At 44.7% G+C, this 26,525-nt stretch overlaps 1 protein-coding gene across 2 annotated transcripts; it reads right to left on the bottom strand.

Annotated features, from left to right (window-relative positions):
* Nucleotides 1-17,214: 17,214 nt before the first annotated feature.
* Nucleotides 17,215-26,283, bottom strand: LOC119386960 (uncharacterized). 2 transcript variants are annotated; one of them, XM_037654251.2, is made up of 5 exons: nt 26,119-26,283; nt 24,049-24,200; nt 20,525-20,592; nt 18,455-18,538; nt 17,215-17,421 (listed from the first exon to the last, which is right to left on the bottom strand). In XM_037654251.2, exons 1-5 carry the CDS (start codon nt 26,233-26,235, stop codon nt 17,285-17,287), a joined length of 558 nt encoding a protein of 185 aa, XP_037510179.1. In that variant the 5' UTR covers nt 26,236-26,283; the 3' UTR covers nt 17,215-17,284. The 2 variants fall into 2 exon arrangements, with proteins under 2 accessions (XP_037510179.1, XP_037510180.1); XM_037654252.2 differs by lacking the exon at nt 18,455-18,538.
* Between the last annotated feature and the right edge of the window lie 242 nt (nt 26,284-26,525).

The following is a 26,525-nucleotide window of genomic DNA, read 5'->3' as shown; positions in this document are numbered from 1 at the left end:
TTATTTCCTTTCTTTTTCGCACAATCTCTCTATTTCTAGTTTTCTTCGTCTTTTTTTCATGTCTCTCTCTTTCTTTCGTTATCTTTCTTTCTCTTTCTGCATTTCTTTCACTTTCTTCCTCATTCTTAATATGCTATGCTTTCCTGTCTCCCCTTCTCCTCACCCTCTTTTTCCATCCGTACCCCTTGCTCTACGTACTATACAAGGTTATGCTGTGGTCTGTCAGCATGCCCGGATAGCCGAGTGGTTACGACGCTTGCCGAGGGATCGTGGGTACGTGGGTTCGCATCCTGAGGAACTCTTTTTCCGCCATTTTCTCTCTTTTTCCATATCTCTTTGTTTCTTTCTCTCTCTCTTTCTTGCTTTCTCTTTTTCTCTTACCCCCTTGCTATACGCCGGACAAATTGGTGTAATTTCCTCAATTTCTGTGGCCCATGCCCGCTCGCAACGATGATAGTTTTTGGGTCACGAAATTTGCTGAGCCTGAACAGTTTCGCTATTAAAGCATGGGTGATTCGTCCATCATAGGAATAGGTATAACATGAAAGTGAACCTTGTTTTCACAGGAGTAGTTGATTGTTTGTTAAGGCGAATGCCTTATACCCCTCATCAAACGCGAAAATTGACCCGTATCCCGTGTCGGCGTCTCCCATCGGCGTGGTCACTAGTGATCCAGAAAATCATCATGACGTGATTCCGTCGCCATATGACGTCATCATCTATGATATCTGACGTCAGCACAAAGTCATATACTGCGCCAATTTGTGACGTCATTTTTACATGAACATGACGCCACTTGATGACGTCATCACTTGGCGTCGTAGCTTGGCCAAAAGGTGGGCCGATCAAGGAGGCAGTGCAAAAGCAGGTGAGGTGACTCCGATCCTGGAGGCAATGCAAAACCACATTAGGTGCAGAAAGCTTTCGGAGGGCAGCGGTACAGGAACAATGCATCGACTGAGAAGTCGGTGCATTGTTCCGAATGATGGCTTTCGCTTTTCAGTCGTCTTAGGTAAGAGCATGAGGGACCCTGACAGTTTTTGTGCATTGATGTATGAGAGCATGCACAATGTATATTCGGGTTTGTCAGCTATATCCCCATTTGACGTGGGTGCACACGCTGACGCCTAGTGGTGCATCTCCATGCCGACGACTAATGTCCAGGATCATGATTTAACCCTTGTGGTAGCTAAAGGAGTTAACGTACACCTGGACACAGCATACGGTGAATCCCTTGCAAACATGACATCAACAGGCACATAATAAACACTGGTACACGATATGCACAAACGTGGACATTTGACAAGAGAAAGATCACAGCATATCCACGGAGTGAATGATGATGAGTGGGCGAAGCTGCGGAGGTTCATCGGTAAACCGTGAATCTTCCGTGAATTCTGCCCAGTACATCATCACCGACATGAGATCGGGCGCGTTTATACTGAGGGTTCGATGAGTTATGACGACTTGCAGTTCACTTTAATTTTACATGTACGCTGTGAATTTTCATTGTTTAGAAAACCATTGCTTTAGAAAACTTCTGGCGTCTTTCGTTAAGCAGCTGGCGTCTTTTCGTTTTGCTTTAGAAACATCTGGCGTTCTTTCGTTTTGCTTTTACAAAACATCTGGCGTCTTTCGTTGGTTTATTTCATCAATCAACGGCGTTTTGAACAAAATTTTTATTGTTTAATCACGCACAGGAGAAATCTCACCAGGCACTACCTTGGAGGTAAACAATGGCTGCTAATGGGAATGAGAGACAGAAGAAGTCGGCTTTTAGCTAACACTTACACTTCTACTAACGTTTCCTACTGGAACATGCCAATGGCTGCTAATGGGGAATGAGAGACAGAAGAATTCGGCTTTTAGTTAACGCGCACGCTGCGAATTTTTTATTGTTCAACAACGCACAGGAAAAATCTCCCACCGGCACCACCTTGGAGGTCAAGATCTGGTACTAGCGTTACGACTGGTTACGCACTACGACTACGACAACTACGAGGGACGAACGGGTGCCGCCTTAAGGAGCTTCGCCCCTAAAACGCTAAGGTGTGTGCTTCCCAGTAATCTGTTAGACTGTGCTTGTGCTCATGCATATACCACACAGCGCATCAGGAACACTAGAGACGGAGCTCGAGCCATGGATGCAGGAAGCGCGGGCCACGCTGTGTCGTGGCCCGCGCTGCGTGGGTGTCGCCTCGCCGGCAAAGACAGACTCCTTGGGGCCCACAGCAGCTTTCGATTTTTGGGCCGTGGGCTAGCGCGAAAGGTAGAACACAAGTATGGCTTCGGTTCTGAACAGGCGCACTGGCTGCTCGCAAATTTCTCGAGCCCCCAAGAATCCTCGGCCCCGAAATTCTAAAACTATCTACTGCACCGGAAGCCTCGGTTGTGCTGAAACTACAGAAGCGCTCCCTGTTGGCGCTCGTTAGTGTCATGGTGCAGTGGTTTACTTCACCATTCCCACACAGTTTCACCGCCCCCGACTACTAAGATCACTGTGGAGGGATGTGTGAGAAATAAAAGGCGAGTTCATGGAGCATCGTGCATATTCGTCGGTAGCACAGTGGGTAGAGCGCCCGGATTCTGTGGTCGTAGCCCGTAAGGTCGTGGGTTCGACTCCCAGGTCATCCAAATCAACGAAAGCTCTTCTACTGGTTTTTGTATATCATCTCTTCGTATGTATTTTATCGACGTCACTTCCATGATTGAAATGACGTCAGTGAAGTCTTGTTGGACCCCGCCATAAAGCACTTTCGTGTTCAAAAGTTCTCCGAGTACCTACTCATTAGTCTCACTGTAAACATGGTGACATAAAGAACTCGAGCACTCTCAACAGGACAAAATCCTCCAGATTGCTTTCAAAAGTGGTGTTGAAAGCAACCGTCTTGACCAGGGGACGGAAACTCCCTATACCTTCTATGGGACCCGCTCTCGCATGCTGATACGCAGCGGCAGTGCCGCTTCCACCACTGGCGGCTGCCGGGTATCTGCCAGAAAAAATTCACACACACAAAAAAAAACATTTCTTTCATGGCGTCACCGGTGAGGTCAGCAAGTAGAGCGAAATGGCGCGAAATCAAGAGGAGGAGGGTTACCGCGGAAGCCCTCCTTTCCCACTTCGCATGCAACCGGAATGTGTTCGTGCTACATTACAGGTCCGCTGGCCGCCCGGGCGACGCGGCCATTCGTTAGGTTAAGTTAACCATTTTTAAAATTTTTGTTCGTGTGTTGTGAAGTGCACAAACCAGAGCTGACCGATTTCTCAATAAGACGAAACTCGGTCAACACAAGTAAAATTGAAATCTTTTTTTAATTACATGTTTGTACTAAAAAGCAGACGTACACGTAGTGTGAAAATGTCAATCTGCTACAGCAGCTTTAATTCACAACTGAAATATGCACATAATGAGTGAACATTGAACCCAGAATATACAAGCCAATGTGAAAATTACGAACAATCACGAGCAGGCCGCGTCCTACTCGACTCAATCACGTCTGTTATGACGGCGAACATCTTTTTCTTACAGGGGTCATTCCACGCCAACTGTCCAAGTCTGGGCGCTCGACACGAATCAGTTTCTCTAAAAAAAATCTGAGAACCTTACGCACATATAGACATTAGTTCTACATTATTTTCCCAAAATATTTTGAGCGGCAAAAATTTTTCGGGCACGTAAGCGTCATTTGAACTTCGCGATATGGTGGAAAGCCAGGTTCGAAAGAAAAATTCGCTATAATGGGACCGTTTCACGCATTCATTCGAAACATGCTTTTTCTGTGTTTTTAGAGCATCGCGCTTTTATTATAGGACAGTTGCTTGGAGTAGCTGTATATTTCTCGGTCTTTAGCGCGCAGGTAAAATTGAGTAAATTGCAGCGTTTTCGGGAATTTTTTCGCAAGAGACGATTGTAGACAAAATACATCCGTTATTTTTATAGAACTCTCCATAAAACGTACTATATTCTAAAGTTTTTCTTTTGCCTGTGTGCGGCGCACATGCTCTAAACTAGAATCCTGAGCTTGGAAAAAACGCTACATTGGTCTATGTTCAGACGTCTGTAGCACCCTGAGGTGGTCCCAGAAAAAATAAGCAGAAAAGCGCATACGATTGAGAATCATAACTTCGTCCTCAGAATGTTTAATCGAAGTAGTTTTTGTTTTTTAAGAAAAATGTTTCTGAAGTTTAGTCCCACCATTGCAATATTTTGCTATTTGGGCAATACAAACAGACTTAATTTACTGCACAAAAAGAAGAGGTAGTGTACTCGTAGCACATGCTTTTCAGTTCGTTTTGTTAGTATTTTGTGATGTATATTACATATCAAGAAGATGATAAACAGAGGTAAAAACATAACAACACCATTGGTCAAGGTGCCGAAATTCCCCAATAATAAATTGCCTTACATATTGCATTCGGCTCTGAGAATAAATTGGAGTCAAAATTGGTTAAGTCTCAGAGTTCATGTAAACCGGAGAAAGGAAGTGTGAGCGTAGCCATTTATAGCGGATCCAAACGCAGTTCATCTAAGTATTCCGCTACGAACGGCGCACGATGTCAGGGGCGTAGCCAAGGGGGTGGGTTGGGGGGGGGGGTTCAAACCCCTTCGAAATTTTTGAATTTTGCTTTAGCATATATACTCGCACACATACAAACGCACGCATGAACATGCATAAAGTATGGCTGAACCCCCACCCCCCTCCCCCTGAAAAAAATTTCTGGCTACGCCCCTGCACGATATGACGACGCGCCGCGCATTCACGCATTCCATCGGTCGACCGCGACAGTACGGACGGGATATGCCAAACTATTTTTGACATCCTTATTTGGATGGTTGCAGGCAGCAGATTTTGGTTAAAGTAGATATTGTCTGTCTGGTAACATACACTGTTTTACAGCTGTTATGAGAGCACAACATTCTATTTTTGTGGCGTAGCTGTCCGGCGCCGCCGCCGCCGCCTCCGGTGTGCGTAAACAATGCAATAAGTAACGCGAGTCATTATTGGGGAATTTTGGCATTGTTACATTTTTACCTCTGTTTATCGTCTCCTTGATATGTAATATACATTATAAAGTACTAACAAAAGGAACTGAAAACCATGCGCTACGAATACACAACCTCTTTTTTATGCAGTAAATTCAGTCGGTTTGTATTGCCCCCATAGCAAAATAATGCAATGGTGGGACTAAACTTCAAAAATTTTCTTTCTTGAATAAAAGAAAAACTACTTCGATTAAACTTTCTATGGACGAAGTTGTGATTCTCAATCGTATGCGCGTTTCTGCTTATTTTTTCTTGGACCATCTTAGTGTGCTACAGACGTCTGAATATAGCCCAATGTAGCGTTTTTTCCAAGTTCGGGATTTGATTTTAGAGCCTGTGCGCCGCACACAGGCCAAACAAAAATTTTAGGAGATAGCACGTGTTCCACGCCAACTGGGACCGTTGGCGTGGAATGACCCACAAATCTTAGTACCAAACAAGACAGAAGTTGAGAGGAAGATGAAGGCTTGAAGCGATGAGAAAGCTCTGAAACGGGAATGCCGCTGGAGACAATGTTTCGACAAGTTGACTTGTCTTTGTCAGGGCAGCAGCATTGCTTTGAAGAAAAGGCCGCTTGTCGAAACGTTGGCTCCAGCGACATTCCCTGTTAAACGATTGCTCAAAGCATCAGTGAGTCCATTACATGTGTTTCTGTGACAGTATTGGAAGTAAAAGCACACAAAATTTTAAACTGGCTACATGCATTTCCATGAAGAGAAAGGATCGTGTAATTGCTTCACATCATTTGAACTACATCGCAAAGGTAAAAGATGAACAAACTGTGTCGCCGAACCAACACGCAGGCAAGCCTTATATTAAACGTATTTTGCCGGCAACAGGTAGGCTGCCGTCGTAACGAATTAGCCTTGCGGCCCTGCGCGTATGTCAGTTCATTCAGGCTTGCAGAGATCCGGATTTAATTATGTACTCATGCGAAGTGAATACTTGCTCAAATAATGCACAGAAATACTTGTGCTCACCCATTGTCACGAGGAAACCTGAAAAACCTTCGCGGAACTGGAAATTCCTGAGTTAACAAACCACAGAGCACTGCAAAACATGTGATGTCCCTATTTAGCCATCTTCGTCTTTACTCGGTGACGCTCCTCGACGTGGCTCCCTGCAGCTTCCGTTCGCTGCACGCCCCATCAAATGTCTTATCGTTCCAGTATTCACGCTTGGTATACGTCAACCCAACGAGATAACCGAGCGCGATCCAGCTCGTGATATCGCTGAGCCAGTGGCAAGGGTGAGCGGAAGCAAGCGCTACGAACACAAGTGAAGCAGTTCCCGCGCTTCGCCGATTTAAAATTCACAAATAAAAAAAATAAAAAAAGAAATAAACAAAAAAGCGCCTTTTACAGTTCAGTCAAATTTATTTGTAAATACTCGTGAAAGACAATAAATGCGAACATCCACATCAACCTCACTTCGTTGAACCAGATCTTAGGATGCCCGGCAAGCACTACGAGCGGGCATGCTGCTTGAAACCGAAACTGGCGCTCAGTTTCCGGGGCCTGTCTTGACGACGAGAATTTTTCAGTGTGCATAGATGGTTGTGAAAGCTCCAAGAGAAACAGCAACAATGAATATAATGCTGTTAACTCTCGATGAATGAGTTGCACTTCACGTCCCCTCGTGCTTTGATGTTTTTCACACTCGTCAATCACTTTGAGTAAAAAGGACAACGTGAGATGTGTTGTACAGAAAGCAATTCAATCGGTGGCTTCGAAATATGCTCTACAACTGTGCGCTCATACTTTCGGTCTTCAGTCAATAATGAAAAGATTGGGTAATTAAGCTGAGCTAAGGAGCAAATCAAGGAAAACTAAGAAACAGCGGGAGGAACTATAGGCCAGCGTGAATATTATGCGTTAAGTTCATGGCGCTTTCGACGCGCCTTTCAGTTTTGAAGTCTCGGCAAAAGTTACGCGTGACAACTTGTATATTGCAACTTCGAAATTGTCAGGCAGGCTCGGTGCGTACAGTCGCAACAGGATAAGCTTAGCGCAAGCGACTGGTGGCCGGAGCGGCAAATTTGCAACACGCAGCGCCGTTGTTCCTGAGCACGCTGATTGCGAGAGTGCCAAGCACATTCTATTTACCAAGGCAGGGATGGCCGGCAGAAAGCAGCCCATTTTGCTTCGGAAGAAGCTCACATCTTAAGAAAACGCTTCTGCATTCCTTATCGGCGGACGTGGCTATGCACATGATATCTGTTTTGGTTTCTTTTTTTTTCGCTGGAGTAGCGAGCAACCGTGCCTTTGTCACAGGTGCGATGAAAAGCTGTTTGTTTGGACTGCTTTCGGCTGACCACTCCTACATTGGAAAATGGAATGTCCTTGGTACTCTCGCCATCGGCGTGCTGGGGAACAACGGCGCCGCGTGTCGTGATTTCGCTGCTCCGGCCACTAGTAACTTGCTCTCATCTATTTCTGTGGGGATTGTACCTCGGAGTTCCGTGTAGTTCATGGGTATAGACGACTTCATAGGTATAGACAACTTGGTCTGTTCAATGAAAACTAGGTGATGCCACCGCACCATGGCCTTTCCCATGCCGTTGCCTTTGGCAGTGCTGCTCAGTATGTCTCCATCCGCGCCACGTCGTCTTCTCGGCGCACACGCGTTGGGCAAGGAAATGCGAGCAGACGGCAGCACTGAAAAAAAGCCAACATGGCTGCGCTTGTGGACGCGGTTTCCTTCCGCCTCGAATTTATCACGTCGTCATCGTGTGTTGTGTAAACCCTAAGTTCGAAACCTACGCTTTTGTTTACTTTATATTTGCGTACTGAAGCTTCGAGAGCAATGCATTCGTTTGTATTTTGCAGTGCTTCCAAGATCCATTTTCACGTTCCCGGAGACTAGGCTTAGCAGGCGTGGCCAGATAAACAGCTGGTCTCAATGATAAAGAGAAAACATACCTGATGCTTTGCCCGCAGCGTCAGAAGACACAAAACATTTATTGCTCTCGTGAGATGACACAAATTTATTTGTTGCTTCTCAGGACAGTGCGCAAATAAATAGTAAGCGCGAGTTCGGATCGAAGCGGGTGGTCGTGTCTGCATGGGTGCTGGCATGTTGGCTTGTAAGCCCAGCTGCTGGCGGTTGCTAATACAGCAATGGAAGGCGTACGCCATAAATGCGAAGTAGAATAAACCTGCGATGTATTGCTATGGGGTCGTACGTACAAAGTAAACGCAAACCTCAAAACGCTATCAACTTTCAGGCGATTGCTTGGAGAAGTATGTCTTGCTCCGCAAGCATTTTACTTGCTTACACCCTGCAGCAATAAACATGTGTGGTACGACCCCGGTTGCTTCGCTTGCCGAACGCACTGGCTGGGGGAATGCCAGTTACGATCACGTGATCAAGCAACGTCATCACCGTGCGCCGCTGCAGAAAATCGTCCAAGTTAAAGATTATTTCTCTAACACGCACAGGATTCCACAAACTGTCGCTGACGTACAGTAATCGAGCTGAAATATAACCCTTCAAACTGCAGCGATACAATGAGATGGTGAGCATTTAGTGCTTTCTACGATTCGGGCAAGTATTTTGTTCTGTAAACCATTTCAGTATAGCTCACGGCTCCGTCCGGTGAAAGCGCCATTTGGATTGCGCCCGCACGTCCTATCTTCCCTTATACAAGCAGACTGGTTGACCCTCCTCCGGACCTTGAATCACCCGTGCGCCACCTTCACATCAGAACACGTGTAATACATGCGTCCGAACAGCCTTTTCTTCACGCTACCAGGAGGCACCTTTAGCATTGGTAGTCTTTTTCCGCCATCGACACCGAACATCATGAGTGCAAGAGAGCTAATAATGAATTTCTTAGCTCAGGGTTTCTTTGACTACATCAGTATCTGACGTTCAACTCCAAAGCCATGCTAAAACACGAGTCTCGAGAAATGCGTGACTCACAGTTTCTAATACACTGAGCGACCAAATTTAACGATTTCGATAGCACACTATAACTAACGCTGTGTGCTTGCAGTGCATAAAAAGTTTTCTTATGCATTAGTATATAGAATATTCCATATTTGCGAACGAAGGAGAACATCGAGAGAAGACCTGGTTCGCCTGCGGCATTTTGCTTGTTGTCACGGGTGAAAGTGCTTGTACATTGGAAGCGTGCCAGTGCGTAATTCACAGACTAACAAAACGAACAACCTTACAGTCGTAGCGCATCTGTGTCTGTCATGGCAGACAATGCGCAGCGTCTGTCGCTTAATTTTTCCGCCCACGTCTGCTGACGCTTGTGCGGGGTTTAGATGTTCCACGAAATGAAGATTTCTTTCAAATGTAGCAGTAGTTTAATAATAAGGTAAATCGGAGTTCGCAATGCCCTATATTCTGCTCTCTCACGTACGTTTCGTTTAATGGGGTACGGAATCGCTATTGTATGTTCCCACGGAAAAGACTTCGGCAGGTCCTTTACACTGAAGCTGTATATGCGTAGGATAAAACGAAATTCGCCGCCGAAGGTACTTACGACAAACAAAGTCAACTTCAAATAGTAAGTCGACCCATCCGGGCACACCATCAGTTGCAGTTTCCAGCACGGCAAATGCAGACGTTGGAAGAGGAAAACTGGCAGATTTCTCTCTACCAACGAATGACCGCCACTAACGCGTACGCGTATTGTGGAAGAACCACAGCAGAAGCCACCTCCATCACAGCAAGCTGAGATAACAGAGGAGTTGCGCTACACAGATGAGCAAGTGATAACTCTTTTGCGACCCTTAATGAATTCCGTTCGCACGTTGTTAAACAACACTCAAACAACGTCAACGAGAGATGCACTTCAAGTGCTTGGCCCTCTGAGTCCAGTACTGGCAGCTCTTCAGTAGATAATGGCACACCAGCCACCGTGTTTCAGGGGAGAGGTCCGAAAAGCATCAATTGTCCACTGGAATACCCTGCGACGGAGATCACGCATTACATAACTTCCGTTCGTTCATGTTCGCCAATATATTTCCCATTATCGTCATCTGCGAGCGGAACTTTATCCAACGCAATCACACTTCCGAGTATGAATCGCTTATGTTAGCTGCTGTTGGTCAGAACAGTAAGGTTCTGTTCTTTAATAGACACTACCACACGTACGTCCTTCAGCTTGTACCACCTCAGAAGGATAACCAATATGTATGCCTAACAGTGAAGAAAAAGGGTCTTAGTGTAGCTTGTACGCGTCTACCTGTCTCCATCAAGTAGATTTGACCACAAAAGCGACCACAAAAGGCCACGATGCAGCCTGTCATCCACTGCAATAGGTCGGCAAAAAAGTGGAGCTCGCTCACTCACTCACGAAATATATTTTTCGCTTAGGGCTCACTCGAACACAGACTCACCAAAATTTTCTTCAACCGGACTCGCTCGGACTCGGGCTAACTAAAATATCGCCGGCCGAAAGGTCACTGGTTCGATAAGTCTTCCAAAGGGCGCTAAGGCATGCTGCTTGGCGTGTAAATGACCTTAAAACAAGCGAGCGAAAAAGTGCGAGGCACAAGTTGCCCTACGCGAGTCCCGTCCTCTTTCACAGCGTCAGCGCATTCACAAAGAGTGCCTAAAAAAACTCGCCAAAGCGGCCATTTTTATTTCACCGTGAACATTTATCGTAGCTTCCACTAAGTCGCGTAGGGCCGGGACACAGCAGATCTGGTGAGCACCTACCTGGTCCTGGCTTGGCTAGGCTTCTACCCTATCACCTCTCTATCTCCCACCCCCTGCTACACTATACTATAGATGGCTACGATTGCTGTCTTTTAGGGGCGAAAAACCTTAGGGTCTAGGCTTGTCCGTTGTGTGGTGTCCGTGCTGACGGCGCAGTACCGTGAAAATCCCTTAAAAAGGCTTAACAATAGAGTAATATCAATCATAATTGTGACAGAACAATATAAAACACCTAGAAACACAAACCCTTTACACTAGTGGGGGATTTCAACGTAGACATTATGGACCTTAGGACCTAGCTTTGTCGTCGATCTTACTATCTGCTGTCATGGTGGTTAGAAAACCGTTGCTATAGTCGAAACATATGTGTGTATTGGAATCGAAAAAAAGGTTTACGATAGATGAACAACAATCATAATTGTGACAAAAGAATATAAAACACCTACACGCAGAAACCCTTTGTACTGGTCGGTGACTTCAACGTACACATTATGGACCTTAGGACCGAGCTTTGTCGTCGACTCTTTATGTCACTTCATGTAACTCAATTTACATTATATGGAGCAACGCTCGGGTAACATATATGAGACACAAAAATAGTTGAACAGTACAATAGTATCAATCATAATTGTGACAGAGCAATATATTACTCCTAGACGCACAATCCCTTTATACTAGTCGGTAACTACAACGTAGACATTATGGACCTTAGGGCCTAGATTCGCGCACTCGTCGTTTTTTTTATTGACATGATGTAAGGAGATGTTGGCGCACAAATAAGGCGCCGGCTACTCCTTAGCTCTTGGAGTACATAGGGCCCAAATTTCTAATCACAATTAACCCGTAGTACATACAATATACAACTTAGTGTAACAGTCAGGACATAACATAACAGTCAAAACAACATATTCAACAATCACATATATGGGTACACACGGTGATGTTAAAAAAAGAACAGCAACTGTTGCATAACATAACCAAGACAAAAATAGTCAACACACAAATGTACTCTGCCGTTATACAAAACAAAGCTTCAATGCGCTGTAATGGCCAAGGATGCCACTCTCTTCAAGAAAAATTTTCAGTGCTTTTAAAGCACGCTTCTGTAAGCCTCTTGTTGGCCACGGGCCCAAAAGTTTCCTTAAACTTAGTGGTCTGCGGTCTAATGTTATTAACGATGATTTAAGTCGGCGTCTTGGTGCGTCGTGCTGTGGGTATTCTAGAAGGAGGTGATATATGTCTTCATCTACGAATCCACAATCACATTCAGGAGTTTCAGCGCGACCAATTTTGTGTAAAAAATGCTTGGTGTAGGCAGTTCCTAGCCTTAACCGGTGAATAAGAGTTTCCGCACTTCTGTCTAAAGATAACGGAATTTCAAATTCGATAAGTGGATCTACATGATATGAATCACAGCTTTTAGAATTTTCGTCGAACCACGTATTTCTACACATATTGAAAGATTGTGTCTTTAAAATGCTTCGCAATTCATTTTTCGATATTGGGATAGAAACAATATCTTTTTTGCGGTGTGCTTGTCGTGCTGCTTCATCAGCTGCTGTATTGCCAGGAATGTTGCAATGTCCCGGTGTCCACTGGAACATTATTTCATGATGCTTTTGATCGGCCTTGGTGAGCTCTTTAAGTGTCTCGTAGATCAGACTATTATTAATTGTTTCTGCTTGTTTTGCTACAGAGTGATATTAGTGCCGCCTGCGAATCACTGAAAATTACCCATTTCTGAGCATCTCTTACAGAATTGTTAAATTTTATAGCAGTTAGAATAGCGAATAGTGCAGCTGTCGTAGACGATGTAACGCGAGATAATTCAAATGAATGTCGTACCTTGAGGTGCGGTATAATAAATGCTGAAGTTGAAGATTTTGGTACACTGGAGCCATCTGTATAGACAGGTATGTAGTCCGGATATCGCATATATATCTGGTAAAGCGCTAGTTGTTGGGCGGCTAGAATGAACATGTCATTTTTTCTGATTATGCCGTCCACTGACACTTCGACCTTTGGTAGCGTAAGTAGCCATGGAGAATAATCAACGTCAGAGTTAAAAAATTCATTTCTTGGCAATATACTAGCTTTTTCCTTAATTTATTTATGAGCATGGCTTCTATTTCTTTGTAATATCTCCAGAGCCAATGGGTGGTTTTTATATTGCGTCTGAAGACGAAAAAAATGCCGACATGTTTCTATACTTCTCATGACTGTGAAGGGAGATTGGCGAGTCTCTGCTATTACAAGGGAACTAGAAGTCGCTGCTGGAACTCCTAGACATATGCGTAATCCCCTTGCTACAAGTCTTTGAAATCTCTGTTCCGACGTGGGTGAAAGGTCGTCATCATTCACATGGTGGAATGCGTTCCATTTTTTTTATTTTTGGGTCTGTTGATTTCTGTTTGTTACTTATTTTTCTCGCTCTTTCTTTTTCCTTTCTTCCTTGTGTTTCTCTCTCTCTCTCTCGCTCCATTTTTTACTCTCTTTCTTTAATTGTATCGCTTTCTTAATATACTACGCTTTACTCTCTCCCCTCCTCCTCACACTCACATCTCTCCTCGTCAGACTCAATTTCCTTTCCCATACCTTGCTACTCTATACTATGCAAGGCTATGCTATTCTCAGCTAGCGTGCCTGGTTAGACGAGTGGTTACGACGCTTGCCTTCGGATAGTGAGTAAACGGGTTCAAATCTCTGCTCGCCAATGATTTTAACATCAAAGCTGTCAAAGCTGGAGGTAAAACGTATGACCGGCAAAAATTATCATCATCATAAACAGATATGTGTCACAGAAATTGGGTGAAACCCCCTACTCAGCATTGGTCCACTAAAATGAAGAAAGCAACAGTTAGCCCAAGGAAGGGCTACCATCACGAGTATGTGCCAAAGAAACTGGGCAAATTCCACTACTCAAAATTGCTCTACTAATAATGAAGAACCAGAAGACCGGAACCATGTTCTGCGTGAACGCAGGCGATACTCAGCAGAGATGCGGTCCCTGAAGGCTACCTTACCCCTTCAACGTGACTGGTGCTTGGAACTGCAACATATTCTGGGCCCATGGCAAAGCAGCACCTGTGTGTTACGCTCCACAAAAGCGCTGTTGAATTTATTGCGGGCCACGAGCCTGAACGAAACTTGTACACAGTCTATGCGTGTGTGTGTGTATTGCTGTATGTGTTAGTGCAATGGTACTGAAAGTTGGGCTAGTTGGTGCGGTAGCATTTTTGGGTACAGCGCGAGAGTGGCGAAGACCGTGCCCGTGTCCCTTCAGTTCTATTCTATCTTCGTCGTTCTCGCGCTGTACCCAAACGTGTTATGTGGAATGTATGCATCATAATCATCACCCACCACATGGAGTAGCATGTCACGCGAATACATCTCAAGCTTTTCACTGCAACATTTCTCTCTCTCTGTACTATTGAAGAAGGCAACAGTTAACCCAAGATATGGCTGCGAAGTGACGGCGGCGAGCCGAAGACCCCGGGTACGTACAACGAGAGAATACTGGGGAGCGGAAAGGCAACAACGACTGCGAGAACACCCCGAAACGGTGGAAGCCCTACTCCAACGACGACGTTGAGAGCTGCGAACGCCCGCTGTCAGCGCGAGTTTCTCTCTCTGGAGTTTCAACATCCGTGTCGTGTGTGTCACTGCCTGTGGTGTAACTGGAAGCTCTCTGCGTAGAGACTCAACCTAGCAACAACCTAGCATCACCTAGCTAAAGCCTAGCAACAAGCTAAGAGCAACTAGAATAGACTACAGAATCGTCCAGTTTTGCTGCTTGAAGCCTTGCGCGACGAAGCGCAAGCTTCGGCATTTTTTTTTTCGCCAAGAATTTCTCTTTCGCTTTCCGGTATCTGTTTCTCCCGCTCTCTCTTCCTGTCTATCTTTCACCCTCTCTGCACTCGAGCTCTTGCCCATCCGAGTTATTTATTCCACGCTGGACAAATAAGTGCACGTGTTCTGGGAGCAAAACAGAAGAGGATGAAGATAATGTACACCGGTTCATGATGATGATAATTTTCAATCCATCACACACGGAAAGCCTCTACCATAACAGCTCTTCTGTAAAAAGAAGGCAATACAAAGAGCTTTTGCTTCCGCGTCCTCTTTGCGCAGCGAGCTCTCTTGAGTGCTATGGATAGTTCCATGCGATACCGCTGCTTATTTTTCGTACCACAAATAAAGCAACAGTTTCTTTCCTCTAAACTGCTTTTTTTGTTCTATGTGGCGGCGGCATGTCGGCTTCCGCAGCTCTCGTGCCGAAGCGTATCGGGCAGTATCAATTCTTTGTGCCGCGTTGCGGTTGTTCTGACCAGTAATTTTTCAAAACCAGTTCATAGCTACGGGGACTGAAACATGCATAGGATGAGTGCGTATCTACACACCGTCCAGCGAATAAAGGATTTGCAGTGTTCAGCGAAATTGTGCTCAAGCCCCATTACAGAACGGAACCACTCTGCTACAGAATCTGCACAATGAACACTTACAAGTAACAGTTGTGCAGCTTTCCTGCTTGTGACACCGGAAGAAAGAATTGTGCCCCAAAAGACGAGATCAGGACATCATCATATATTGTTTCGTGTTTTATGTGTTTACATTGTGGAGTACTCTTGGTATTACCGCACAACGCGTTTAGGTGTCATTCGTACATCTGCACTGTTCACAAGGTCACCAATTACAAAAAATTGGGGAACCCTTAAGCTTCGCCTTTAAGAGTTGAACGCGATAGCGAAATCCGGCCCCTAGTGCTCACGTCAACCACTAAGTGCAGACTTATTAATGTGTGTTGCTACACACACACAGACACACACACACGCGCGCGCGCGATGTATCATAGTAATGATACAGGTTTTCGATCTGAAGCACTTCCCTGTGCTAGAGTCGAGACATATATCTCACAATGCCTCACAGATAGCAGCACATTATCTAATGTTTGCTGTTTGCTTCATCAACGCCTCCTCTAGGAAGGAGGCGCCGGCTTCATATGTTTTCCGCTAGATGGACATAGTTGTCCATTTTTGGAGCTGTTTGAAAGTTCTTGAGTTTTTGCGGCGATAGCTGTAATATCCCGGCTTTTTTCGAAGCATGGCGTCGCTGAAAAAACGTAATTTGATGGCCTCACCAATGCGCCTACCAATCGCCGAATGGCCTCATTTTCGTTGTGACACCTGCCGAAAAAAATGCGTTGAGACTCCTTCCACTACACGGCATTTATGTAGTGTGTTTTTCCGAAACTGTTGCAAGTAACGTCGTGGCTTTTTCGTTGGACATCTGCCTGCCACGCAAACTGGCCGGGTTCAATCCTCAATGGGACCGAAGATTTTTATTGTTTATTTTGTTTGCATCTTTCTCGATTTTTCGCTCACGAACGATTTTTCGCTCGATGGCGGAATTTCTGCGCAACGAGCTCTCTAATGCTATCGCGTTAAAAGCTGACGCCGGAGTGCCTTTGCGTGGAACATGGGCACAGTGAGCGGGCGCCTTTGAAGCATGGAAGCTGCGCAACGGCCTATAGTGTTTGAACAGCGAAGCTGTTGAAGGTCACTGTAGTTTGTTTGGCGTTGCGTAAAACTGGAAAATTTGGTATGCGTCAGACGAATAGGACAAGCCCCAGTACCGAGCACAGCAGTTGCGAGCGTTAAACGAAAGCTCTGCTCGGCGAATTAGAGCGCGTGAAACACGTGAAAGAGAGAGAGAGAAATACAAAGACAGCGAGGAACAGAGACAGACAGAAAGAAAGCGACAGAAGGAAGGAGAAAGAGAAACATAGAGAGAAATAAAGGGAACAAAGACATAACAAGATAGTAGGACAGAGAAAGACACAGAGAGACAAAGACAGAAATAAAGTTAGAGAGAGAGAGAGAGAATCGGAAAGAAATAGATAAATAAATAAATATAAACAAAGAAACAGAAACAAACATAAATAATGGAGGTACAAGGAACAGGGAGGATCATAAAGAAAGAAGAAAGGAAGAAAAAATAAAGAGAAACACGGAAGGCCACCCAGCTACGCCCTTCCATCAGACTTGGCACCACTTGTGCGAAGCTGGCATAACTTTATTTTTGTACAGCTTCGTGAAGAAGTCTTGTATAACCATCAAAACCATATGCCTATCAGGACTGTCACTCGCACGTCCGGTGAAGCAACCTTCAGGACATCCGAGAAGCAACAAATGACGAGCGATTGACGGTCCTCGCCATGGAGCTTTCTGCATTTGATCAGGTGTTGCATTACCTCTGCTATTGGCCCACATGTAACGTGAGCGCTCCATATCAAAAGCCATACGATGACCCCGTTGAGGACGTCATAATCCCCTCGTTTGACATTTCACTCTTAACGTCGTTCGATGTGTCTGTGAGGTTACGTGAGTGTTGGTACAATTCGTGTTGACGACGCTGCCGGTTGCCGACGCTTTTTTTTACTCATGTGACATTACGGTTTTGCCTTGATAAATGACAGACAAGTTAAGTTCTCTCCATAGGTGGCAATTTATAATGCGGTATTTATGACTCAAGGCTCATGGGAATAAACGCTCGTGAGGAGCGCGCTAGACATTGTCGAAAAGTCCCTTGCACGTTTCGTCGTCGAAGCGTGAGAACGCCATGTCGCAGTTGTCCTCAAACTGGTCGAGGCATTCCTGCGGGAGACTGTGCAGCGCATCTTTCTTGACCCACAGGCCACAGCCTGCAAAGGAGAGACAGTTCCACCTGAACTATTGCTACTTGCGAAACGGCTACAGTTATGTTAATTACACGAAAAAAGAGACTAGTACACTGAAAAGAACTGAACTAGTAAAAATTTTGCTTCTATATTCGTAAATCAGAGGCGCATATACATTTCCGGCAATACTAGTGCGATGAAATGCTACACATGTGTGTTTGCATCCATGGTTTGACACAAAAGTGATTGCAAAATAAAGGGAACATTCTTACAACTTAGAGAGTAGTGTGATTTCGCGCATGATATCCTATAACGGGGTTTCCTTGATAACATAACAAGCGTAATTTGTTTGAGACAGGAAAAAAAGAATGGTATAAAGTTGTGGCAAAGTTTTGTAGCGCCTAACAAGACACTGCGTTTTGTTTCCCCAGATGTCACAACACTGTTTGCTTTGAATAAAATAAGTGAGTGCATTTGATTGTACTAACAAATGACACGCCAGATTCAAGAATATTTCATGAATTTTTTATGCACGCGTCCTTGATCTTAAACACTATGTCCCTCAGGTCACCCAATTTTACCTTATTGCTTACTCTGTAAGCGTTCAAAAGAACTCCCTAAATGAGTGGAAGCAGTGTAAATTGTTTGTCGGATGAGTTGTCTAAAGGTCTTGTACTTTTGTTACGCCTGCTGTTTGTTGGATGCTTCATAACCGCCATAATGGCTGTTTTGCCACTTCATTCCTCTTCCCGTACATGGTACTCAATTTACCTCGTACTAGCTGTCTGTGGCCAAGATAATCGAGTAGGGTAGAGCCACCCTTGTGAATCATGTGACGTGCAATGTCCTGTCACCAGAATCCAAGCGAACAAATATGCATTCGTACCATAAAAAGCATTGTTTTTCCTCTCTAGGTATAGGAATTATAGTCTTCAACATTCATTCAGTACACATACAGAAGCTCTACTCTTGAACAATAACAGTTATAATAATTATTATGAGTAACCCGCATATCAAAGAGCAGTGTGCGCTGCTTAGGTTGCTTACAGAAACTTACTTTGTTTGTTCTTGAATGGGATATCCACAACGACACAATTCTTATAATTAGTGTATATGAAGTTTACCGATTGCTCATCGACTCCTGAAAAAAGGGAGCAAAGAAATTATAAGGAGCAGGGTATGTAACCTGTTGAAATAAGAGTTTCTGCTTGTGGGCAAAGGAGTTCGGCAACAATATAAGCGCGAAATAAAAACGAAACTAGGAAAAATAGGTCCTAATGGAGCGTTTTAGTTATCTGAAATACTCAATATATTATTCAGGTGAACTCTTCATAGATATTTGCGAAACTACTCTTACTTAAGCTCACAAATAGTAACGTGAGGCCTGTGTTTTTCCGCAAGCCTACCAAGGCTACTCTATCACTGAGGTACTGAGGACCAGGTTACTGAAGACCTAGAAGTCGTAGCAAAATCTGTATTGTTGGTCATGCTTTTTTATTTCGAAGTATTTTCACACTGTTTATCTGCGACAGAAATGTAGAAATACTGTGTACAGTTGATACGTGAAGTTTCAATTGTCGCCGGGGGTACAGCAATACCAAATTTGTGGGCTCATTGTACTAGTACACCGCTGTATTCATCGCCTTTCACAATTAGTGAAAAAGCGCTATCTGGGAACCGCAAACCACATACAGAATGACCAGCTATGCAGAGAACACAAAGCACTATCGAGACCTGACACGGACTTTCCCTCCGCCTCGCCCAAAACTAGATAGGAAACAGGCGGCAGAGTGGCGCTAAGTGCAAGCCAATTCTTGTCCCAGCCCTCCTATGCTACACAGGATGCTACCAGAACTCTACCCAGATCCGTATGTAAAGTATGTATACTTTAACATGTCTCACTAAGTGACATAGAATGCAGATGCTCGAAACAGCACACAGACTCCGCAGAACCTTTCCAAGAGCGGTGGCGGAACACGCTGCTCAGTTCCGATCTACTGGATTAAACTTGGGCTATTCAGTAGGCCATGGAGGCTACTGAAAGCATGATCTCCCGTTCTACATCTGGGTGGTATGGCGCGGAGCAGCAACCACCCGGATATCGAAAAAAAAGGTGGTATATATATATATATATATATATATATATATATATATATATATATATATATATATATATATATATATATATATATATATATATATATATATATATATATATATATATATATATATGTATAACGCAACTGCGCTCAGATGTCAACGCGGTTCACGCGGTGACATCTAAAACATTTTGCGCGAACGTTACACTAATGGACCTGACAAGGAAATAACCAGAAATGCGGGCAAATCTAGACATATTTGTCGAAGGAATCAAGTGTCCGTCTATGTGGCCGCTAAAAACACCACTTACACTAGGTCCACCACTGATCATTGTAGAGGGAGCATTGGATTGACGACGGCTCTGCTTCAACGCGTTTATCGTTATCGTAATCACTAGGTTATCATTCTATTCAATCTGTTCATCATAGTTACCATCATCTTGATTCATCATCGTCTTCATCATAATGATCAACGCGTTGATCATCATCGTCGTCATCATCGACAGCATCCTTCATGAAGACTTGCCGGTGGGTGACTCAACTTTCATCGAAGTTCTCCAAATCAACGTTCGCAGCCGCCGGGCAACGCGAAAAGAATAGCTTGCACGTGTGAATCACTCAATCGACGTGTCGAGTATAGTCAGCAAACTATAAAAGCTCCAAAATGTATACTTAGCCCCACAACACATAATTTCTTGGGTAGAGCTGCACGACAGAGAAGTGACCACTACCTACGGTTGGTAACACCTCCGCACGAGGACGTGTGGTTTTGTTCATGTAGACATCCAAATCGGAGGTAACCGTTTGTCCCCCGGCTGTGACAAAATTGACCAAGAAGCGATGAAACGGCGATTCGCTTCCAAATTACGGCCTAATATGAGCTTCGCTAAAACACACGTGTGATACCTGTGGTTCCATGACTATCAAGTGGTAACAATGTGACTACTGAGTTTCTCGCCAAATCACCAGGCGAAATAACCTGGCCTTTAAGTCAGTATTTCTTTCGGCACTACCCATCTCGCATTTACCATCATCCAAGGTGAAGAGAAGTTTGTCAGGCGCTGCTCCTTCTCTTGCGTGGTAAGTGTGATTCTCTCTGCAAGATAAGGCAGTTGTAAGAGCAATCATCCGGACGAATATGACACAGAAGTTCACCGTCATCTATGAATAATTTTGTAAAAGAGTACCAAATTTGCGCTCTTAAACACATTCAGAAACGCATCTTGCTTGAAGTTTTATAAAAGACAGCGGTAAGACACCACGAGCGTCATAATAGGATTGTCAAAACCATCTGAAAAAAAAAATAACCACGCCAGAAAAGCATGCAGGTAAATATTTCAAATGAGAAGAGCACAAAAAAAGTGGGGAGGGGCGAAGCCTGTAGGGAGGGGTGTTTTAGGTCCACTAAGTGAAACCTGTGGAGGGCGAAGCATGCACTGTGCGCCGCTGTTTCTCTCAGCAAAATCACTGCTAATGGGCAATGAGAGACGATAGAAAGATTAGGCAAAGAGACCCGCAGTCCGCTTTTAGTTAGCGTGCACGCTGCGAATCTTTATTGTTCAACTACGCACAAGAGAAATCTTCCACAGGCACTACATTGCAGGTCAAGCTCCAACGCCTATATATACGGGGTGACCGGTGAACGGTTGTGCAGCTCGAGCAGTCGGTTTTTTCAATCAAGAAACTCGCTAGCCGACACTGTCTGCGTCGGCATTTTCTCTCCCAGGCGAGGGCGCGTTATCGTTTGCTTGCGGGCTGGTAGTTCAGCATTCATCGCAGAAAGAGCGTGCCCATAGTCGACGCGCGCCGTTCGCTCTCTCTCGCCACACGTGGAGAGAGAGTGAACGGCGCGCAAGACAGGGCGCTGAGATGGCGGCGCCCTGTCTTGCGCTCGGGCAAACGGATCCTCGTGACAGCAGACAGCCATGCACGACGAGATGCCGAGACCCTAAGGTGCTTCGCCCCTAATATTATTATTGCGATAGCAATTATAAATATAGTCTCGAGGGGTTCTTGCCATCGCTATTGCCATCGTCGTCGCCGTCATGTCCCTCCCGTATGAACTCCAAATTGATAAGATCGTATCTTCTACCGCGGCTAAAAGCGCGCGAGTGGGGCGACGAGCGCAGCCGAAACAGCGATCAAACGAGCCGGCCCATTTCCGTCGATCTGAGGGTGCATGCGATAACTTTGACCCGCTCGGGAGGCCTGCCGTCGAAGCAGACAGAAAATACCACGTCCTACTTGAACGAGCATGAAAAAATGCATGCACCCTTCATCACTCGGAGGGTGCTTCGCTCGGAGGGGGGGGGGGGGGGGGTGATGGAGTGAGGGTTGTCGCGCGGGCAGCAACTTTGAACTTTGAATCTAAGGGCGCGGTCGCGATCGCTCGCGCGCGCTATCTCGACAGCCATTACAGCGGGCGGCTCGTATACCCTTCTACGTGCTGCGCTCTCAACGCGAAGTGACTACGGAGAGGATCTCTCCTCGGAGCTGCCGTATTCTATTACATAAGCGCTGTGTAGTTACGCGAGATCGCATACAAAACAGTTAGGTGCCAGCCTCAATTAGTATACCACTAAAATTTGTTGCTATCGCATTCATTGCTTCGCCCTTGCGATGAAACTGTGACTTTTGTTATATATAATAAGTGCTATGGTTTTCCATTCTAAAACTACCGTATGACTCACGCCGTGAAGGTGAACTCGGGATTAATTTCGACCTCTCGAGGTTCTTTAGCGTGTACCTAAGTCTAACAACGCGGGTGCTCTTGCGTTCCGCCCCGATCGAAATGCGGCTGCCATGACCGGGAATTGTACCCTCATCTCGAGACTAAGCGTGCATTTTTACTTGAACCGCATCACCACTCTACATGTGCCTGAACATGGGGCATTTCACACATTTTTCAATGTTTGTGCCCCTTGCTTCGAAACTACTCGGTCATCGACTTCAATACATTTTTTGACACGCTTACTGCCAACTATATAGCCATGTGATATAGTCCTCTTGTGTCTGTAATATTCGTAGAATTGAAAAAAATAATCAAGATGGGCGCAGAATTGCAGCATTGCTTCAGCACAAAGCACATTGTGAGACATAGTAGTGGTCGTCAAGGGGTTATAATAAGATAGTGCCATTCCTTTCCAAGCAAACAGCCTATATTTAAGGCGTTCTGTGAAGTATTGTATTTTTTAGAGTATATTTCCGCAACCTACGTTTCACCCGCTACGGCAAAATTGAAATCGCTGTAATAGACAAAAAATTTTTTTTCCAAAAACTTCCGAGGGCAAATAGTGCACTGATGTGAACGTCCACACTTTTTTACTATAAACAATTGCAGAGGGTTGAGCGCAGTGTTTGGGACGTTTGGCATGGAATGACCCTCCTTGGACGTGGTGGCGGACGGTCGACCCTCGCGCGCCCGATGAGGAGCTCCGTGGAGGCGATTATGGGTATCTTCCTCTCACACTCCCTCCCGTGGTGAGTCGAACCGCATCCATACCGCGTCGTGTTGCATTGTGTGTGCTACACTAGTATTCTATTCTTGGCATAATTCAGCTGGCGGGCTTCCTATATATGTGTGTATGCAAACCCGCCTCGCTGGTCTAGTCGTTATGGTGCTCGCCTGGTGACCTGAAGGTCGCGGGATCGAATACCAGCCGCGTCGACCGCATTTTCGATGGAGGCAAATATGCTTGAGACCCATGCACTTATATTTCGGAGCACATTAACGAACCCCAGGTGGTCGAAATTTCCGGAGCCCTCCACTACGGCGTATCTCATACTTATATCGTGGTTTTGGGACGTTAAACCATAGCAATTATTACTATGTATATGCATTGGGTTATTATGCCATAATTTTGCGGGTGGCCTTACTATGTAAAAGATGCAAATAAATGCAATTTTGTTGGTTTACACAACAGTGTGCTGTGTGCGTTGTTCCTCGATCGCGATCCACACCACAACGTCCAATGTTGCTTGATTCACTATGAGAAATTAACTACCGAAATAACTCTGACTAATTAAACTAGTACTCACTTATTTCCTTTAGCTATTATTATATTTATCTTTCACTCTGCAACCCCAACTAATTAACAAACTACTCAATTATTTTGCCTTATCATCATATACATGCACAGTCCTCATCGTATTCGTTCTTGTTTCCTCTCAGATTATCCCGCGATTGTCGACAGCTCTCCTAAGTTTTCACTCGCAGATATGACATTGCATATTAGCATTCCGTCACTTCAACCCCGGGCGGCACCTCGTCAAAAGAAAAACACAAAAAAACATTGGGCGTGGCTTTGTGTTAGAAGACCAACTTGCCACGCAGGAGTACTGCGTTCGATTCCCACCGGGACGGAAGATGATATATTATGGATTTATTTGCATCTGTCTGTAATTTTCGCTCACAACCGACGAGGGCAATGCCAACACCGGAATTTCTGCGAAACAAGCTGTTGAACGCCATCGCGTAAATACTGTGCCCTATATTCATCTTAGTCTTAGAAACACAGCGTCAGGTAACTTTTTGCACTCAAAGTAAACTCACGCTGGTCGTCCGTTGAGTGGTGGCAGAAGCATCACATATGACGTAGTCTTCTTGTTCTGATCAAGATGTTCTTTCAACATCATCACACATTCAAGATCCCCATCTTGATCCGCATCAAACAGCGCAATGGCATATGGAAAGACCTCAAGCAACTGCAAGAACAAAGCAAAGGGCGCCAGTGAATCACGAAGAACCGCGTTGCAGTACTTATTTGCTAAAACGCAGTACTTATGTGGTGCCGGAACAAAGCTCGCAGTGTCGCGCTCGAAACATTTTTTAGCGCCAGACAGCCACGCACAAAAAACTTCGATTCATACCAGAACATATTGTACCCGTAACAATATGTACTTACGTGAATCGAACATTTGCATGCGCGGCTGTTTTCTGCTAAAAAATAGTTATTCCCTTTGTCATAGGATGCGGTATAACAGGAACGTTAACCCTGTGTTCAAAAGAAAAGTTGGTTGTTTATTGTACAGTGATGTAACAGAGCTTGCACAATGTATATCGGTGTTTGGAAGCAGTAGCATCTTTTGACGTGCATGCTAGTGGCGCTTAATGGCACATCTACACCTCGACAAGTAACGTCCATGATCATGATTTAACTCTTGCGGTAGCTGAAGTGAACCGCGTCTTCACAGAAGTAGTCGATCGTTTATTCTATATTTGTATACGAGACCTTACAGAATGTATTTTGGCGTTTGGTGGCTAAGCATCGTTTGACGTGCATGCACCCACGTTGACGCCTTTAGTGGCACATCTACACCCCGACATGTCCATGATCATGATTAAACCTCTGCGGTAGCTAAACTACGAAATATACACCTTGAAGCAGCATATGATGATTCCCGCGCAAAGATGTCCATCAAAAAGCACCTATTAAACACTGGTACTCATTCAAAGCGTGACCATTGGACGAGCGAAGCGCTTAGCGTTGGCGTGATAGCGGGGGTTGAAGAAATAGAACTGCCGTGCCGCAAACGTTCGTTGCGGACAGCTTTTTTTACAATAACGGGATAACGTTTCCTCTTCACAGAGACATCTTCCTTGGTCCTCGTGCTTTCAGCGCTATGGCTTCATTGAATGAAAGCAGCAAGGCGGTTCGTCAAAACTCAGCAGTGAAGTTTGTTCTTTTCTGTAAATCTCAGACGTGCCAGCACATCGTCTTTTTGCTTATTTTGTTCGTGTTCGTTTTTTGGCGCAGCACTGTTTCATCGTGTCGCACAAACTCCGCTCTCCTTGCCTTCGATAAACCAGTAGTTTTCTTAGCCTGCAGTATCTATTGCAACTTTTTTCGTGTATTGTTTAACCCTCACCTTTCACATTTTTTAAATGCGTTTCTTAGCGAACCTCAGGCACTTTGGCAGTTTCTATCTATCTATCTATCTATCTATCTATCTATCTATCTATCTATCTATCTATCTATCTATCTATCTATCTATCTATCTATCTATCTATCTATCTATCTATCTATCTATCTATCTATCTATCTATCTATCTATCTATCTATCTATCTATCTATCTATCTATCTATCTATCTATCTATCTATCTATCTATCTATCTATCTATCTATCTATCTATCTATCTATCTATCTATCTATCTATCTATCTATCTAGCCGTCTACGTCTGGGCACTCTCCGGGTCATCTCCTTAACTTGGTGGAAACAGAATTGGCATGGAAGGGTAAGAGGATTTAACAAATGTGTCTGTCTGGTCGTGACATGAATAACGTGAAAATAGAATGAAATTAACAAGCACCGTTACCGTCTGTGAAGAATCAATTGTGCTCGACGCCAGGGAACGTTTTCACTATCCATTCTAGTCCCACCGACTGGGTACTGAGGCTGGGGAGCATTGCACACATATTTGTAGGCCATATTACGCATTATTGCTAGAAAAAATAAGGTATACATTGAACCAATAGTTGGCGCGCTTTCCTAATGTCTCCCGGTATTTATGTAAACAAGAAACAAGGGTGCCTGCGCAAGTATGCTTTCAGCTCCCGCATTCAGGGACAAATCTCGAAGCTTCTTGCGGGCGTGTTACCGGCTTATGTTCGTATACATACCTTAAACGCATCCGTCGTATCGTGTTTCAGTTGGTGCTTCGCTTTGCCTGAAGCCATAGGTACTGCTAAAAATAACGCCGAAAGAATCAGCAAAAGGCAAGAAAACAGCGACAGCATGCTTCTACTGAAAACGGTAAATTGTTCATTCGGCTCCAAAGCATGCGATATTTGCTTCTCTGAGATTAGTGGCGCTTTTATAATATAGAGGATCGTAAGGGGGCGTTCCGAGGGTTCGTGTGTCAAGCGGTTTTAATAAAAGAATGTCACGCTCTTTGGTCTACATTTTGACGTGGCTTGTTGCGAAGCTATTTGCGAGTTTAGTCATCTAATAAGGGTGCCTGTCTGACAGTCTTATTTTCAACTTCAATATTACCGTTCATATAGAGGGTGTATTTCAAGACAGCCTT

Source organism: Rhipicephalus sanguineus, chromosome 3 (assembly GCF_013339695.2).
Source record: "Rhipicephalus sanguineus isolate Rsan-2018 chromosome 3, BIME_Rsan_1.4, whole genome shotgun sequence".
NCBI classification, from domain to species: Eukaryota; Metazoa; Arthropoda; class Arachnida; order Ixodida; family Ixodidae; genus Rhipicephalus; species Rhipicephalus sanguineus.
This window is presented reverse-complemented; position numbering and strand designations above follow the sequence as displayed.

What these genes read in the sequence shown, in the direction of transcription:
- LOC119386960 (XM_037654251.2), bottom strand. Translation starts at nt 26,235, where the DNA reads ATGCTGTCGCTGTTTTCTTGCCTTTTGCTGATTCTTTCGGCGTTATTT. An exon ending in ATACGACGGATGCGTTTAAG is followed by an intron (nt 24,201 to 26,118) that starts GTATGTATACGA and finishes TTGTTCTTGCAG; the next exon opens with TTGCTTGAGGTCTTTCCATA. An exon ending in CCACTCAACGGACGACCAGC is followed by an intron (nt 20,593 to 24,048) that starts GTGAGTTTACTT and finishes CTTATCTTGCAG; the next exon opens with AGAGAATCACACTTACCACG.